Source organism: Glycine soja, chromosome 6 (assembly GCF_004193775.1).
Source record: "Glycine soja cultivar W05 chromosome 6, ASM419377v2, whole genome shotgun sequence".
Taxonomy (NCBI): Eukaryota; Viridiplantae; Streptophyta; class Magnoliopsida; order Fabales; family Fabaceae; genus Glycine; species Glycine soja.
This window is the reverse complement of record NC_041007.1, coordinates 2,961,350-2,978,115: the sequence shown is the minus strand read 5'-3', so window position 1 is coordinate 2,978,115 and position 16,766 is coordinate 2,961,350. Positions and strand designations below refer to the sequence as shown.

General features: G+C 32.8%; 1 protein-coding gene and 1 pseudogene across 7 annotated transcripts; one reads left to right on the top strand and one right to left on the bottom strand.

Annotated features, from left to right (window-relative positions):
- Positions 1–550: 550 nt before the first annotated feature.
- On the top strand, positions 551–3,394 carry LOC114414016 (annotated as a pseudogene).
- Positions 3,395–7,358: 3,964 nt separating this feature from the next.
- Positions 7,359–16,344, bottom strand: LOC114414713 (phosphatidate phosphatase PAH2-like). Of its 7 annotated transcripts, none has more exons than XR_003667255.1 (12): positions 14,821–16,343; positions 13,526–14,213; positions 12,619–12,929; positions 12,413–12,486; positions 10,617–10,701; positions 10,265–10,351; positions 10,098–10,170; positions 8,923–8,966; positions 8,752–8,838; positions 8,510–8,608; positions 8,095–8,227; positions 7,359–7,792 (listed from the first exon to the last, which is right to left on the bottom strand). XR_003667255.1 is itself a non-coding variant. In XM_028379087.1 (12 exons), exons 1-11 carry the CDS (start codon positions 15,781–15,783, stop codon positions 8,171–8,173), a joined length of 2,610 nt encoding a protein of 869 aa, XP_028234888.1. In that variant the 5' UTR covers positions 15,784–16,342; the 3' UTR covers positions 7,359–7,792; positions 8,137–8,170. The 7 variants fall into 7 exon arrangements, 2 of the variants coding, with proteins under 2 accessions (XP_028234888.1, XP_028234889.1); XR_003667254.1 differs by having other exon boundaries at positions 8,710–8,838; positions 14,821–16,341; XM_028379087.1 differs by having other exon boundaries at positions 8,137–8,227; positions 8,710–8,838; positions 14,821–16,342.
- Positions 16,345–16,766: the final 422 nt, after the last annotated feature.

Here is a 16,766-nt window from a genome sequence, read left to right as displayed (position 1 = left end):
GCACAACAGCCACCATATTGTTTAATTGAAATAAGAACCAATCCAAATCACCATATTGTTACCACCCACTAGTGGGAGGGTTACCCTATAGAATAATGATATATAAACAACGTCTTTATATTAAATACTTATCGTATCATGTCATATAAAAACAAAAGTGTTTGTTGTTCATCAAAATTTTTCCATCTATACATTTGAGAAATTATTAGATATATAGTTTGGAACCTTAAATTTTATAATTTACAAAATAAAAACTTAAAACATTTACTTATATGTTAAGTAAAGATTAGTGAGAATCATGATGATTCCAAACGACTCGATAATATCTCTTATATATACAACTTACGTACATGGTATATAGCAAAAGAAGAGACAATTTCATACATATATTTAAAAATTTAGTTCGTATAGATCCATCCTATTAATTAAGAAGCTAGGAGAACCAACCAACCAGCAAAATATAGCAAGGGATACGATTCTTATTCTTGCACAAAGGATGCAAATTAATATATTGAATATACTGCATGTTTCTCCGTACGTAATTAATAATAAACATGAGAGCATTAACAAAATACGAAGACAAATGTGGCAATATAAATACAGAACCCAAGTTTGGAAGGTGATAAGAAGCTAAGCTAGACATAACACAAATACTTAGAGACTAGAGAGGGGTTGAATTTGAATAGGAGTTGCTAACATGGCATTCATAGAGCGTAATGTGTCGAGTGATGGGAAGCGTGTGATGACTGTGGAGCAGTTTAGGCGGTGGCTGATGACAGCATTCGACGCTAACGGAGATGGAAGAATTAGCAAATCCGAACTTCGACGTGCCGTGCGCCTCACCGGAGGGCTCTTTGCTTCATGGAATAGTGGCCTGGCTTTCAGGTCCGCAGACGCCAACCAAGATGGTTTCATTGATGAAAACGAATTCAGAAACCTTGCTCAGTTTGCAGACAAGCATTTCAATGTCAAGATCACACGCTAACTTTTTCACTTTCTTCTCTCCTGCACTCAATTCACTTCTTCTCATCCGATCCATTTTTTTTTAAGGAGTTTCTTTTAACTTTGTCCTTATAACTTTATATTTGTTTGTATCAATCAAAAGAGAAGGTTTTTGGTTCACTATGCATCCACCCTGTGATTAATTTTTTTTTGGATAAGCATCCACCGTGTGATTCATGAAATGAGAAGGTAATAATTACATTGAAAGGACACAAATATAATAAATAGAATTACGATTTTTTAACGCCCAAATACTAGTACACCCACTAAGTGTGTGGATGGATTGATGTGCAGTTGATTCAGTTTAATCATTAATATTAAGTTTAATCGATTCCAACAAAGAATATTTCTTGGACTCTAGAAAAAAAAACAATCAAATATAATACAATGACAATTAGAGTACCAGTGGCCAATATGTATTAGAAGTCATTCGATAAATAATTTTTAATTCAACGATTGAAATTGAAAGAGTAAAATTAGACAAGAAAAAATTCGAGAAAGATCCTCTTTAATCATAAAATAATTGTATTAGATCTTGGTTTAAAAAGTTTTCACACACAATGAGAATCAAATTCAAGATTTTTTGCTATATAAATTGTTTCCATAACGTGTGAGTGCAAAGTATCTGATCACTATGACAACTCGACGGATATGAACTAGTGATGATATATGAACACCCATGCATCAAACATTTCATTTACATGTATTGTATTTCTCTTCTTATATCCCTATATTACCTATCATACCTTCCCTTGTCTTCCATTTATCTTCACCAATGTTATTTAGATGTCACTTTAGGTGTTCACTTTAGGTGTTCACCAATGAAAAATATTTTTCATTTTTTTTCTGACTATAGTATTGTTAAAAATAATCTTCATGGAAAACATTGACTAATTTTTATCGAATATCATGTGTTATTTTCCTTTCTAATTTACAAGAGTATAGATTATTGATTATTTAACCGAAGAGTTTAAAAATAACGAGAACGTTTAATAATTGTTTAATACAAATTAAATGTTCATGCTTCATTGATGACAAATTAGTTTTGCCATGTATGATTTATATATGGACAGGTTCACAATTCCTTATCGTTCTTCCCTGGTGTCTATAATCTAATAAAACAAAATACATTCTTGCTAGTATTATTTTAGTATTTGTTCAAAGAACTAGTTTGCCTTTAACATGGCAGTTGGCAGACCCATAAACCATAAATTATTAATGCACGTTTAATTTAAAGCTTCCGATTTAATATTTCAAATGCATGCTCTTTTTTTTTTCTCCACCACTACTAAAAAAAATCTTTCAAAAATAATTATTTTATATTTTTTACGTCGATTTAAGATTGTCTTTGAATCTATCATTATAAAAAGTCAACACGTATCTATCTAGATGAAGAGGATCATATACGCTTACAATATTCTAGAATGTTGATCTACATATGAAGGGTGAGGACGGATAACTTTATGTTTATATTTTTCTATACATACCAACTTGCAAAGAGAATAAAACACATAACTATTTATATATATATACACCAAATAAAAAAAAATAGAAGAGAAAGGCTAAAAGCACAACATAAGCAACCATAATTGAAGTAAGGCTAAAGGGTTATCTGTATATATACCACGTACATAGCAAAAGGGACAATTTTATACATTGTGCCGCCCCTATATATTATACATAGATCCTGTTAAGCAGCATGCAGTTCCAACCAGCAAAATACCAAAGGGATATGATTCTTATTCTCCCACAAAGGATGCAAATTAATAAATATATATCTTCGTAATTATTAATGATAAACATAGGTGCATGAATTAACAACATAGGAAAACAAAAGTGGCAATATAAATACAGAAGGCAAGCTTGGAAGGTGATCAAGAGCTAGACATAACACAAATACGTAGTTTCACAGTGAAAGAGCACATTGATATTAATTAATATTATGGCGTTCATGGAGCGTAATGTGTGGAGTGATGGGAAGCGTGTGATGACGGTGGAGCAGTTTAAGCGGTGGCTGATGACAGCATTTGACACAAACGGAGATGGAAGAATCAGCAAAGCCGAACTGCGCCGCGCCGTGCGCCTCACCGGAGGGTTCTTGGCCTCATGTAGTAGTGGCCGAGCCTTCAAGTCCGCAGACGCCAACCGTGACGGTTTCATTGATGATAACGAATTCAGAAACCTTGCCCACTTTGCAGACAAGTATTTCAATGTCAGAATCGCACGCTAGTTTAGTTTTTCCGCTTGTTCTTCACTGAATTCAATTCTTCCCTTTTTTTTAAGGGAATTCGAAACGCTGATTAGTATGAAAACATTTTCCTAAAAACTGTACGTACTCTTAAAGGGTGATTCTTCTCCATACTATATGCAGATTAACAATTTTCCTTTTTAACTTTGTTCTTATGTTTCCATATTTAGTACTAAATTAGTCTCTCATTCTTGGAGTTGCCGTCAATTTAGTCCCTGAAATTTAAAAAATATCAAAATAATCATCGACTTTACATTCTGTTTGTCACGTTAGTAACTATCCTTAGTAGTCTTCTAACACCGTTAGTAAATGTGATATGACACGTTAAGTATCACTTGGACGCACACGTGTCAAGTGTAATTGGGAAATAAGCAATGTCACGTTATAGAGACTAATATGATATAATTTAAATGTTATATTGGAAAATGAAAAGTCAATTTTTGTATATAGTGTCAAATTGATCTCTAATAGTTTTCAGTCTAATTGAAAACGTGATGAATTCCCTCTCATCATTTTCTCCCTCCTATGGTTGAAGGATAGCGTTGCTAGGTTTACGTCGATCATTGCTCTCCCAGTGGTGGTGATTGCCGTTTTTCGCCACCCTTCACTGTTCATTGACGCAATTAGTGCTTTTATGTGTTCCACGTCGATCATCGTTACCCTCCAGTGTTGATTGACACAATCGGTGCTTTCCAATAGAGGTAAGGGTTTTGTTTTTCACTGCACTTGGTCTTCTCGTGTTGAAGCAGCGTAGTTGAACTAACACTATATCATTCAAACGTATTATTGTTTGCGTTTAAATCGTTGAAGTAGTTTTTGAGAGTGAAAGGTTTGAGATTTTGGTTTAAGAGGCTTTGAAAATAGGCACTATTCCTATATCACAAGAGCCACCATAGTTCTATAGATTATATGTTTGCCTTGATGCATGAAAGAAAGACTTTGTTACTAGCTGTAGGCCATTTATTGGACTTGATGACTTTTTTTTGAAGGGGTATTTTGGTGGACAACTTTTTTCACTTGTTGGCCTTGACAGAAACAATCATATTTATGTGTTGGAGAAAAAGACAATCACCTAAATTAATGTCATTGTAGTCCCTTTAATGTCAATTTAGTCTCTCTTTACGTGACAAGTAGAAGAAAGTGATGTGGAAATTCCACGTATGCGTTCAGGTGGCACTTAATGTGTCACATCATACATTTTTTTTGGGAAAAATGTAAATTATATTAAATCCAAAATGATACAATAATAAATGGGACATACCCCGCAGTTAAAGAAAATCAAAAGTCTCCCTAATACAAGAAGACCTATATCAAGATACTAAAACAAATGCAACAGGTGCGCTTGTCTATACATAAAAAACTTAATTTTGCTAATAACCTCTATTACAGAAAATTGATAATATTCAAAAAATCAGTTTGTTCCTAGACAGCCAGATGCAGTAGACTGTAATTGCTATAGTTAGACAACGTAATTGACATTCCTAGACAGCCACATCATACATTTAGTAACGGTGTTAAGAGACTATTAACGACAGAGACTAACGTGGCAAACGAAATCTAAAGTCGAGAATCATTTTGATATTTTTTAAATCTCAGGGACCAAATTGACAGCACCTTCAAAAGTGAATGACTAATTTGATACTTTACTCTATTTTTATTATGAGAAAGTGATAAAATGAAATGATTATTTAATTGAAAATTAAACTTACTAACATTTTAATTTTTGTGCTAATTAATGACAATTAATTACATTTAAAGGACAAAAATATAATACATACAACTATACCCAAATACAAACAAAATGGTAATTTGGGTGTAGTTTAACATACAATTGATACAAGACTTTAAAAAAATGTTGTATACTTGTATAAGTACCCAACGTAATAGAAACTGTAATAAAGAATAATTTTTAATTGGATGATTGGCGCCCAATAGTAAAATAGAGGTACATGTAGTATATATAAGGGCACCAAGAGGAAAATAATTAGAAAATCGCAATATCAAAAGAATGCTATAGATAAGAAAACAAAGTTAGTTAGTTGAAGCAGTTAGAGATTAACTCAGATTTGGAGAAGTGAATAATATTCAGAAATTATTTTCCCCTAATTTTTCTTTCAGTTTTGTATTCTCTCGTATCAGAATCCAAATGAACCTATGAAAATATTTTAAATAATTAAATATTATTTTTATAGTAATTTATAGATACTTCATTATATGTATTGTTAATTGAAAATTTTGAAGTATTGACTAAAATTTGTTAAAGTAAGAATTTCTTTTAATTGAATAATTAATAAAAAATGTTAATTTAATTTAATATAAAGTTTTGTAAAAGACATGTCACAAAATAAAAAAAAGATATATATATATATATATTAACATAAAATATAATATTTTATTTTTAAGAATAATGACTCAAAATTATGAAATAAGTATTCCCTTCGAGCTCAAATATAAAGAAAACAAAATTCATGTTAATTAATTGAGTAAATAATTTCAATAATTCTTTTTTTATTCTTGATATCAAATTTAAATAAATAATAATTTAGTAAAAATATTTTTAAATGAGATTATTAAAGTTAAATAACATTAATTAACTTTTTTAAATTAAAATAAATTAAATTTTATTTCTTATATTTGTGTTCAGAAAAAAGTATTATTCTGGAATAGAACACTTTGTATATGTTTCAAAGATGAAAACTTTTCATAAAATTGAAGATTGAAGCCTACATTAAATACCTTAAAATTCTTCACTGCTCTTTTTTTTTTTTTTTTTATCGTTGTAGAAAGAAATAGATGAAAAAAAAATGGGTTTAAAACATTTAATAGTTTCTTTATCTAATAATTAGGAGAAAAATTTATAATTATTTTTTCTTCGATAAAGGTCAAATGAGCTCAGATGTACCGATAAACTTTCTAGTAATATAAATACATATACTACCAATTGTTATAATGGACTAAAATTTCAGAGTTAACTTTCATTTTCATTGTGAACGTGAGTTTGATTCTCCTTAACACCATTCACTTAATAGGCAATTCTCTTTAACTAGATCTCCTAACATTCAAAGAATAGTCGAGTAGTTGTGATTGGTAAATTTGCTTAAGATATTTACCATTTTTTTCACCAAAAAATAAATGACTGTGTTTGCTTTTTTCACTATCCTTTTGTTTAAATTTTTAAAAATAATTATAAAAAACATTTTTATAAGAGTGCGCATGCATATGCATATATATATATATATATATATATATATATATATATATATATATATATATATATATATATATATATATATATATATATATATATATATGAGTTAGTTTGTTTAAGTTTATTTTTTAAAATGAGTGCTTTTTTTAAAAAATAGTATTATAATTTTCTGACATGTTTGTCTAAATTGTTTTTAATTTAAAATAAGCAATTTTTTTTTTACTTTTTTAAGAAAAAAAATTCTGTTTATCTCTTAAAAATATATTTTTATAAAAATACTTATTTTAAAGTTTAAACAAACCCACTCGGAATTTGCTTCTTAAAAAAATATTTTTATGATAAAACAATTTAAACAAACACATCAAAAAAATACAAAACTTAATTTATTTAATAAAAATACTTTTTAATAAATAAATTTAAACAAACAGACCTTTATTTCTTGGATAAAGATGCATGAGCACGCTGCGCTTGTTGAAACCTTGAGAGACACAAGAAAAAAAAAGAGTATAGATATGACATACAAATTATTTTAAAAAAGCATTTTTTTAATAAGCAAATAGAATTTGTTTATCAAAATAAACATAAAACAAGTTATTATAAGTAGAAATAATTTAAACAAACACACTAAAAAATAAAAAAAATATATTTATTTTATTAAAAAATATATTTTTAAAGAAATAAATTTAAATAAACTCAGTATGTTTCACTGTATGAAATTTTTTTGATAATGGACATTGCACTGAAGTCATAAAACTTACGCATGTAGAAGACAGAAACACATAAAAATAAGGAATAATGTTGGGTGAACATTCAATACCAGTCTACATGAGAGGAAAAAAAACAAGAGATAGAAGTGATGATGTGACATGAGAAAGAAAGAGAAATAAGAGATGTTAAATAGGTGTTTATGTGATTAAGGTGTTCATTTATAATTATTGTAAAATAAGAACGAATGAAAACAAGTATAAGCTTTTCTATATGGTAGAATAATAAAACTGAAGAGGCATCACTCAAGTACATAATTACATACATATACAAGTTTGCAATCAAATGAAAAGGACTTCGCTGTGTACTAATCTATCTATAATCAAGAAATGATATCAAATGTGTGTGTGATTTCATGACTTTGGTGGTCACGGGTTAACATTAAAACTAACCAACGACAAAAATGGATTTGATCTCGCAGCGTCAAACAGGGAAGAAGTTCCATCTTGCTCTTTCATACGAATCCCATCCACCAAATTTTCAAATTGCTATGCATTCCGATTAATCAATTCACAGTGCATGTCATCAACAGAATCAGGTGGTTCTCATTGGGCTCAGATACATATAACCTGTATTAGCAAAAACGACAAAATGAAGTAGCATGAACAATTGCACAAACGAAGTGGTGACAAACGTACACCACCATAACATACAATAAAATTAATTATATTAAATTAATATCTTCAATACTTCAGTTCCAGGAGAAATATTGAACATATACTAGAAAATTGTAAAGATATTTACCTACAAAGTTTCTGATTAAATTAAAGGAAACACTTGAGTTAAAAACCTATGCAAAATAGATCAAGTATCTAATTACTAAAACTAAATCCTGGAGTCTGGATAGATTATGTAGAGCTGATAAATTTACCCATAAAATTTTTGAAGCAGGACAGCCTGCGCCCATCCATACCGCATAATTGAGCCCAAAAATTCATGGGACCCTTTCAAATATCCATGGCAGGAGGGGGTAGTTTCCAGAAATTCCATGAGTTAAAGTCCTCCTGCAAACAAGGTTAAGCAAGAAAACGGCCAAAAGTAACCAAGATTACAAAAAAATTCCTTAATAGAATGAAATTTGCACTAAAGTTTAAAAGCATAATAACGTAACCAGGATAAATCACACAGCAGACAAATATAAAAAGATCCACCCCAGCTCTCACACTCAACATGCTTTACTTTGAATTTTAAATTCTAGGAAGACTGCAATAAAATTTGTGGAACACAATCCCCAAGACTGAAATTATGAGAAAGAGAATAAAAATAAAGATTCTTCAAGATTAAACCTGCTCAGAAGAGCTAGTAGGGGGGAACATTCCATTCACGAGAGCATGCAGAGAAGTATATGATTTTGTGTCAACACGACGGTTTACAACCACCTCTCCCTGCGAACTTAAAAAATAAGAAAGGTTTGACGAACTTCAAACATTTTAGGAACTTCTAGCACCAAGGAAATTTTTACTTTTTAAAAAAAGGATTTATTTACCCTGGGATTAATAATGAAGATTTTTCCTAGGGGAATTCCAACCTTAAGGTAGCTGATTTCATCAGTATCCCTATTACCAAAACCAGCATAGAATGGACTGCTATCAGAAGGAAAAAGTGCCTTGATGTCCTGATGACATAAAAATTCAAATTGACTTTAATAACATTATGACTGTAATATGCTCATTATAATATGTAGCAGCGGGAAACTAACCTCTAAGCATGCAATTTTGAATTCATGAGGAACCCTCCTAATAACTGGAAATAGATGAGAAAAAAAAATGTTTTAGTCCAAAAATATTATAAATGCAAGACTAGGGCATTTCATACAAAGACTTAAATTAAAATTTGATGAATCCTCACATTCTTGTATACATACATCAAAATTAAGTGGTCAATGAGTCATAAGAAAACTTCAAAAAATCATACAAGAATCCTACATATATTGGCCACAGCTCCACATGGTGGTGTCTTATACGAACTAGAATACAAAAAAAAATAAAATAGAAATCATGCCATAAAAGAAATCCAAAACTTAGTCACTTTTAATCCTTTTAACAAACATAGCCCACACAGCTTGTGTCTTCATGTGATATAAGGGAATAAAAGTTGAATGCTTTTATTTTATTCAATTTTGCCCATTTATACTATTCTTAGAGGTTCCTAGCACAATACTATAGCCTTCCAAACCCTGTTATACAAAGGAAAATGTTTGATGCCCACATTGGTATCTAACACCTAGTGAGAGAGAGAAAAAAGGAGAAAAACTATTTGTATGATAGGATTTATGATGTCATAGGAAGAGAGAGAGATAAATGAAAGGTGTTGGTGAGGTGTTTAAAATTAGGGGGTGTCCATGTATCACTTTCTCTTGTACAAAAGCTATCTGTCACTTAAGGTAAAACAGGGCGCAAAAGTACAGACTCCAGATTTTCGTTGCAGGCTTTGCAGACTGCTTTAGCTAAAATACTTGAATTTCATCAAAGAACTTCTCATTCTTCAAGAAGACATGAAAAAAGGAATTTTTTTTTAATTATTCAAGTAGGATTTGTTTCAGTTAGGTGTAATCAGTAGTTCAGTACTGTTTTTTTTGTTTGGGGGGGGGAATAACTGAAGACAGACACAGTGAAGTGTTAGATCGTTCAAAAACAGCTTTTTAATAACCAAGTTCCCTTTTCTTGTTCTGTCTGTGAAATCCAAGTTCAAGTATCAACAAAGACAATCTGCATTCATTCATCTAATAAAGAAAGTTTTTAACAATTGCTTTAGATAAAAGTGGTGCCTAACCCCCCTGGATAAAAAAAGAAGGAAAAACAAAAAAAGTTGTACAACTTGGAAGAAAGGGAACAATAAGAAGCAGCAGAAAACAAAGACAAGCAGAGTTGTTACCTTCTCGATATAGAGAGGGAAAAAGTCCATCAGGGGAAATAACAACAGGACCATCTGGTAAAACTTTTCCATCCTGCAATATACAAAATGAAAATGCAAATGGCTTTCTTTCCTTTTATATTTTTGTCCATATGGATTGGAAACTTATTGCTAAATTTATACATCACCTGTTTAAGGTTAACTAAGAATTGCCGTGTAATATAGGCCTGAGAAATTGAACGAGCACTGAGAAAAAGCAGTTGGTAACCATTTTCCTGTAAACGTGAGATTGACAATGGAAAAGATCATGAGAGACACCACACGGGTGAAAACAGATCAAAGGATGGTTGTTATGGGCAGGACATAGGTACAGTTTCCATCATAAAACTCCTAAAAAATTAATCATATTAGAATATAAACAATTTAGTGCCTTTAACAGATAAAACAATGGTGTATGATCAGTGTATGCAGAGGATTTAACCACATCATCATATTGTAGCAGTCTCAAAACATCTAAACTCAAGGACAAGATAAGCAAACCTTGATTGCGGAGAATAAATGTGCAACACCTGTCTGTGACCAGTCAATACCAACCAAAGGCATGAACTGACCAAGAACATCTGACCTGTAAGAAATGAAACAAGAAAAAGAAATTACAATTTCATACTAGAGTTAGATCTTTTGAAAATAACAGAAGAGAAGCAAAAGACATGGACTCTATTAGGCAAAAGCTTATCAGGATGTTAAAAGTCCTTGCAGGAAGAAGGAAAGGGTATTCAAATTCAAACAATTTCTACAATTTTATTTTCTGTTGTGTTGTCCATCTTGTCTTACTTTCTTATGTACTACTCATAATGTATTTTGGCATTCCAACAAAAAAAAAATCACTTAAATATGTTAACTTTACCTTATCAACTCAAAATTGGCCAAGATATTGCTACAACTTGTAAATTTTCTCATAGAAATAGTACCATAAATCGTCAGTCAATTCAACTTTAAATGTCTAATGGTAATTATGAAACTAATTATACCTGCCAACTTTACAATAATCAAGAGTATTGACTAGTGCAGACCAAACAAGGATCTTTATCTACTTAAATATTTTACATACAATCGGGGTTGTTGATTGGCAACTGGCCAACCTAGGTTGTCTAGCTCAATTATCGGATAAACCCAAAGTGAATGACATTTTCCTTCTACAGGTATGTAAAACTCCAATAAGTAGTTCATAAATTATGGTCAAATTTCTTCCATCAAATTTCAGTACACATCAAAGAACTGCCCCATAGAGTTTTTCTTCATTAGAAATCAAACCCAAGTATTTTAAAACCATTAAAAAATTTCACATGTCTAATTTCCCTTAAACAAATTTTGAAGTTAAAAGCTCAGTTTATAAGAGAATGAGTCTAAGCACAAGTAAACAAATCTATGTATGCAGATTCAACCAACAAGAAGCAAACATGAAGAGAAACTCCAGAAAATATGCCCCGCATTACTTCATAATTGTTCCAAGTGCAATCTACCACAAGTACCCCATAATGATACTAAATTATTGGATTTATAATCCAAGCTTGATAAGTTGATAGATTTTTGTTTGTATTGTGCTTTCATTAGATATTTTAGCAAGAACATACTAATTCTAAAAAGCGTATGACGGGAAGTAAAACAAAAAGGCAACTAAATGATAGAGGAAAAAGCACGAAATAAAATTCATATGATGTTTTAGGAGCAAACAACTGAACATGCTGAACAGGCAGATGAACTATGATGTTGGAATCCTGTTAGCACTAAAAACTGAAAAAAAGGTTGGAAAGTCCATACCTAGTTTTTTTTCAAGTGATAACAGGATAGGGAAAAGAAACACTTGGTACTCAAAAGAAACAAGATCCATAGAGAATCTAATTGTTTGCCAATCACCACCATATTAACATCACATAGTAGAAGTTTACTGATACATAGCAGAATATATTTTATCCTGACATATATTTAAAGAAATTTGGTGTGATATGTTACTCCTAGGTCTGAAAAGCATGGATTGGTAAGCTCATGGAGGAATACAGCAAATTGTGGATATCCTTTCACTTGATAGAGGCAAGACATATTTGATTGGAAAAAAAAAAAGAAAAAGAAGTCAGCCAGCTCTAAGATTTAAATGAGCTTGCAGAGGAGCATATTTTTAGGTAGATACCAATTATCTTTATTTGGTAGGTAACATCAAATTAACAAAGAAAATGACAAAGAAAAACAACCTTTAAAAGAATGAATATTCACCAGTGTTGTCTGAGTGCATTATCTATTTTAAAAACAGCTTCATTTTCAAAAAGATGTATCCTCACCTTGTAATTGTACCATCCACATCTGAGATCACTATACGAGTGTTCCATTTCCACAAATAGATTCGACAGTCAACCTGTTAGTCAAACATAAAAAATAAGAAATAAAGGTAGAAGAGAGTTTTCAATAGAAGAAATGTACATAAAAGGAAACGAGAAGTAAACTTCATGTTCTTAAAATAAAACTATAGAAACTCATGATTATTTACCTGCTGCTTCCCCAGCACAGCTGTAGAGAAGGTGAAGGTTACAGTATTCATCCCATCCTTCAGATTCAATGAGGCTAGCTGTTCAGAGGTTGGAGTCATTTCCTTAACCTTCTTTTTCATTAAATTGGGTTTGAGCTCATTTTTGTTCATATCAGTACTAGTCGTATTCTCTGGAGAATTAACAAAAGTAGCGTTGTTGGCATTACTTGGAGAAGGCGGCAACATAGACTTGCTAGATCCTGCTCTCCTCAAGGAGAAAGGCCAAATTCTCCAACTTCCACCAGGGGAAGGGTTGTGTGTTGATGGATCTCCTGTATGATTTTTCTCAACTTGGTCAGCTGGTATCATGCCTTTCAGTTTAAATATATATGGACTTTCAAAAGACACCATGCCTAAATCCCATAGAAAATAATGATAACCAATCTTAATAACAAGCCTATTATCCCCCAAGATGCAAAGAAGTATTTATTTACCAACCAGATATTCAGCATTGAATGCTTTTGAATTACAGTCAGCTCCCATCCCTTCACACAACAAGTGTTTACAGTGACTGTTGTTTGCATAAATGATAAATTAGTATAGTAACTACCTACAGGCTACAGCTTAATGTTTGAGAAGCCTTTTTCAAAGCTACAACAATGACAAAACCCTTCATTTTGATCTGGCAAAATACACAAGTTTACTCAAACTAAATTATTGTTCAAAATAGAAAGTCGCTTCTGAATCTTCAGTGAAATTTACAACTTGTTGCTATAAAATGTATAACAATTATCATTCCATAAAAACAGTATATTCAGTACACTACTAGAAGAGATGAAATATTATCTAAAGACATGGATTGTTTTCAATTCAGTAGAAAGACAACTTATATAAGTTCTCTTGGCAAGGGGAAGCTTCAGAACAGTACCTTTGAATTCCCCAGAATCATTGTAATCCTTAGCACCTTGCTCCTCATGTGGTAACTGGTTTCTTTTGTCTTCATCTGATTTTAGACATTCCAAGTCATCTTTTCCAGGAAATGCCCATGGCAAGGATGTGGAATTTGAGTCCAGTGATTGACTCAAAGGATAATGAACATCGTATTCGACCATGATGTCACTACCAGAAGAAATATTTGGCAAGGATCCCGAAAGCTGCACAACTTCCTCCACCGCAGCTATGGTTCTGGGAATGACTATGGGATTGGATATTGCTGTTAACTTTTCAGTGTCATTCCCATAAGAAACATGATCTTCTTTATCTACATGTTCAGGGGAGAATGATCTCTCGAATCGATCATTGATTACACTTTTGTCAAGGTCACTAAAAAGGAAATTTTCGTCCTCTGAACTTGGTGATGATGATCTCCTTGATGCTTTACTTGGAGATGATAGTGTGCTAGAGACATTTTTGATAACACAATTTGGCTCAACTTTTTTCTCATTTGAATAATGTCCTAGGCCCATTTTGACAGTTTGAGGTTTTGGAGATGTTGGTTGCTCTTCAACAACCACCTCATTGTACCTAACATCATCAGAATCTGAACTAGCTGTTTGCTGAACCCGAGAATAAAACTCAAGAGCAGCATTCTCAATAACTTCCTCAGCTTCTGTATCCTAAAGGATAACTTTAGGGTGTTAGTGCCAACCGAAACAAAGTAAATGTTTTCTTGATTTAATTATGAGCAATGCTATAGTGGTATACCCTCATACGAGAACCTCCTAATACTTTGTAAGAAAGTATTAAATGAAAAAGGTAAATGCATTTAATACCTTAAGAACATAAAAAGTTTGAATACTTTCTTCATATAGTTAGTAGTGGGTTACTGGATTAGTAGAAGTATTTTAGGGATTGAGAATGATTCTTTAACTATTCCAGTTGACATGTAAAAAGTTCCATGCAAAGAATCTAGTATCATTTCTTATTGGACAAAACTTAAATATAGTACCATAAATACTAGTGCTGTCATTCACCAATCAAAATTGGCCGTATGATATTTTATCCCGGCCACTGCTGCTGACCTTCAATGCAGCCATCAATTTCATCTCAGTAAACAAAATTGGCATCTTGGCAACCGGTTTTATATATATTATATAGCCAGTTTTGATTGGAGAACATTATTTGCTTAGTTACTAGTATTTAGTTCTCTCCAATTCCTCAAGCCAAAACCATAGGTGAAGGCTACTTGGTGAAGGCTACTTGTCCATGAATTTGTTAATTTACCTCAGCTAGCAGTACAGTTGCAGAACCATGCAAGACTTCATCATCGTGGACATGGACATTAACTTCCCCGTGAGCTTGTTCACTAGAACAATCCACGCCCAACTTGGAAGTCTCTGATGATGTTTCATTACTATTTTTACCCGGCGCATCAATAGAAAGCTCTTCTCCATTCAATCCCTTTTCTACGCATGCCTCAACCTCCATCTCCACACATGCAACTTGCACATCAGACCCTGCAGTATCATACATGACTTCCTTCCCATTCAAGTCACACTCACCATCAAAACAAGATTCCTCATTCAATTCACCATTCTCCACAACCACCTCACCATCCCCAGACGGGTTAGCAAGAGCATCTTGCCCTTGTTCCGCGGAGAGATTGGTGGACCACTTGATGTCTAACAAGTTAGCCGCAATCTGGGCCCGCTCCAAGGAACCAACCCTGTTCTCAGTTCCATCACCATCACCAACAGCCCCACCATCTTCCCTCTTCAAAGACCTTCTCCCAAAGACAAGGCCAAGTATCCGGGAGCGGCGAGAACTAGTAGTCCTTCCCACAACCTCAGCAGCAGCTGCAGCATCATAATTCAAACTCTTGGACCTGAGAGAGTGAGAGCGAGAGTGATCATCTGCCTCATCATCAGCGGAAGAAGACGGAAACATCAAAATAGCATCTTCTTCTTCTTGTCCTTGTGCATCGATTTCCCTGAGAAAAAAGGCTTCCCCTGTATGATCAAGATGCATTTGGAAGTCAGCTTGAACCCCATTGACACAGATATCAACAACCTTTTCCCTTGCCTTCAAAACCCCTTGGAATTTGCCGAATCGAACGTACCAAGGAGAGGACTTGAAAGTACCATCTTTCTGTTCCACCACCACAATATCAACGGCGCCACCAAACGGATGAAACGGCCCTGAAAACCTGACCACGCCCTGACTAATTATTCTACCCACCGCTTGCATCCTCCCTAATAATTCTTCTTCTATTCCCTCTCATAAATTCAATCTCGATTTCGTAACGCTCAATCTAAGAAAAAATAAAACGTGGATAAATAATTCAATTCAGAAAGAATCGTAGGGCGTGGACTTTGGGGAAGTGTGGATCGCGGAATTATTGAAAAAGGATATTCTAATAAATTGTGAATGAATATTGATTTGAAAGAGGCGATCCTGTAGTGTAAGCTGAAGAAGAAGCGATTGAATTTTGCGATTGGGGAGGGACGAGGAGGAGAGGTTGTTGGCGGTGAAGACCAACGACGACGACGAAGAAGAAGAAAGATTTATGTCATACGTGGCTCGATGTGGGGCCCGCTTTTCAGATTCATTGGTTCTTTTCGCATTTCGCACCGTTCGAACCTTCAATGTACAATCCCTGCCGCTAGTGCTTGCTTCACGTACGCTTCTTCATTCTCACCATTTTCATACACAAATCAAATCACTCATCCTTAATTCCTAAGATAACAGTATTATACAAGCCTACACGGAAAGGAAAAGTATTACTACACATGACATAGCTTATAACTAGAAAGATAAAATGTTGTATAAAATAGAAGGCTATGTAAAACTATTTATTTTCTTGCTATTTTCATCAACCAATTTGACACAATTGAATTTCACGAATAATTATAGATATCCTTGTTGAGAAAATGTTTTCAATACTAGTATATTTAATTGAATTATTTTCTCTTTCTATAATTAGAAATAATAAATGACGTAAAGACCGTCACTTTCCAATGATCATGATCGACCTAATAATAATATAGATGGCATTGCTTGAGGACCACTAGAGAGTGAAGTCTGATTATGATTCTCTCATGTGTCATGTTAGGTTGTTGTTTTGTTTGAAAAGGAAGGGGACCACAGCCAAACTTTTCTGCGGATGCAAATGGACACAATCGTACAAAACATGTATATGACTTGGGATATGTTCTATCTGTTTTGAATCA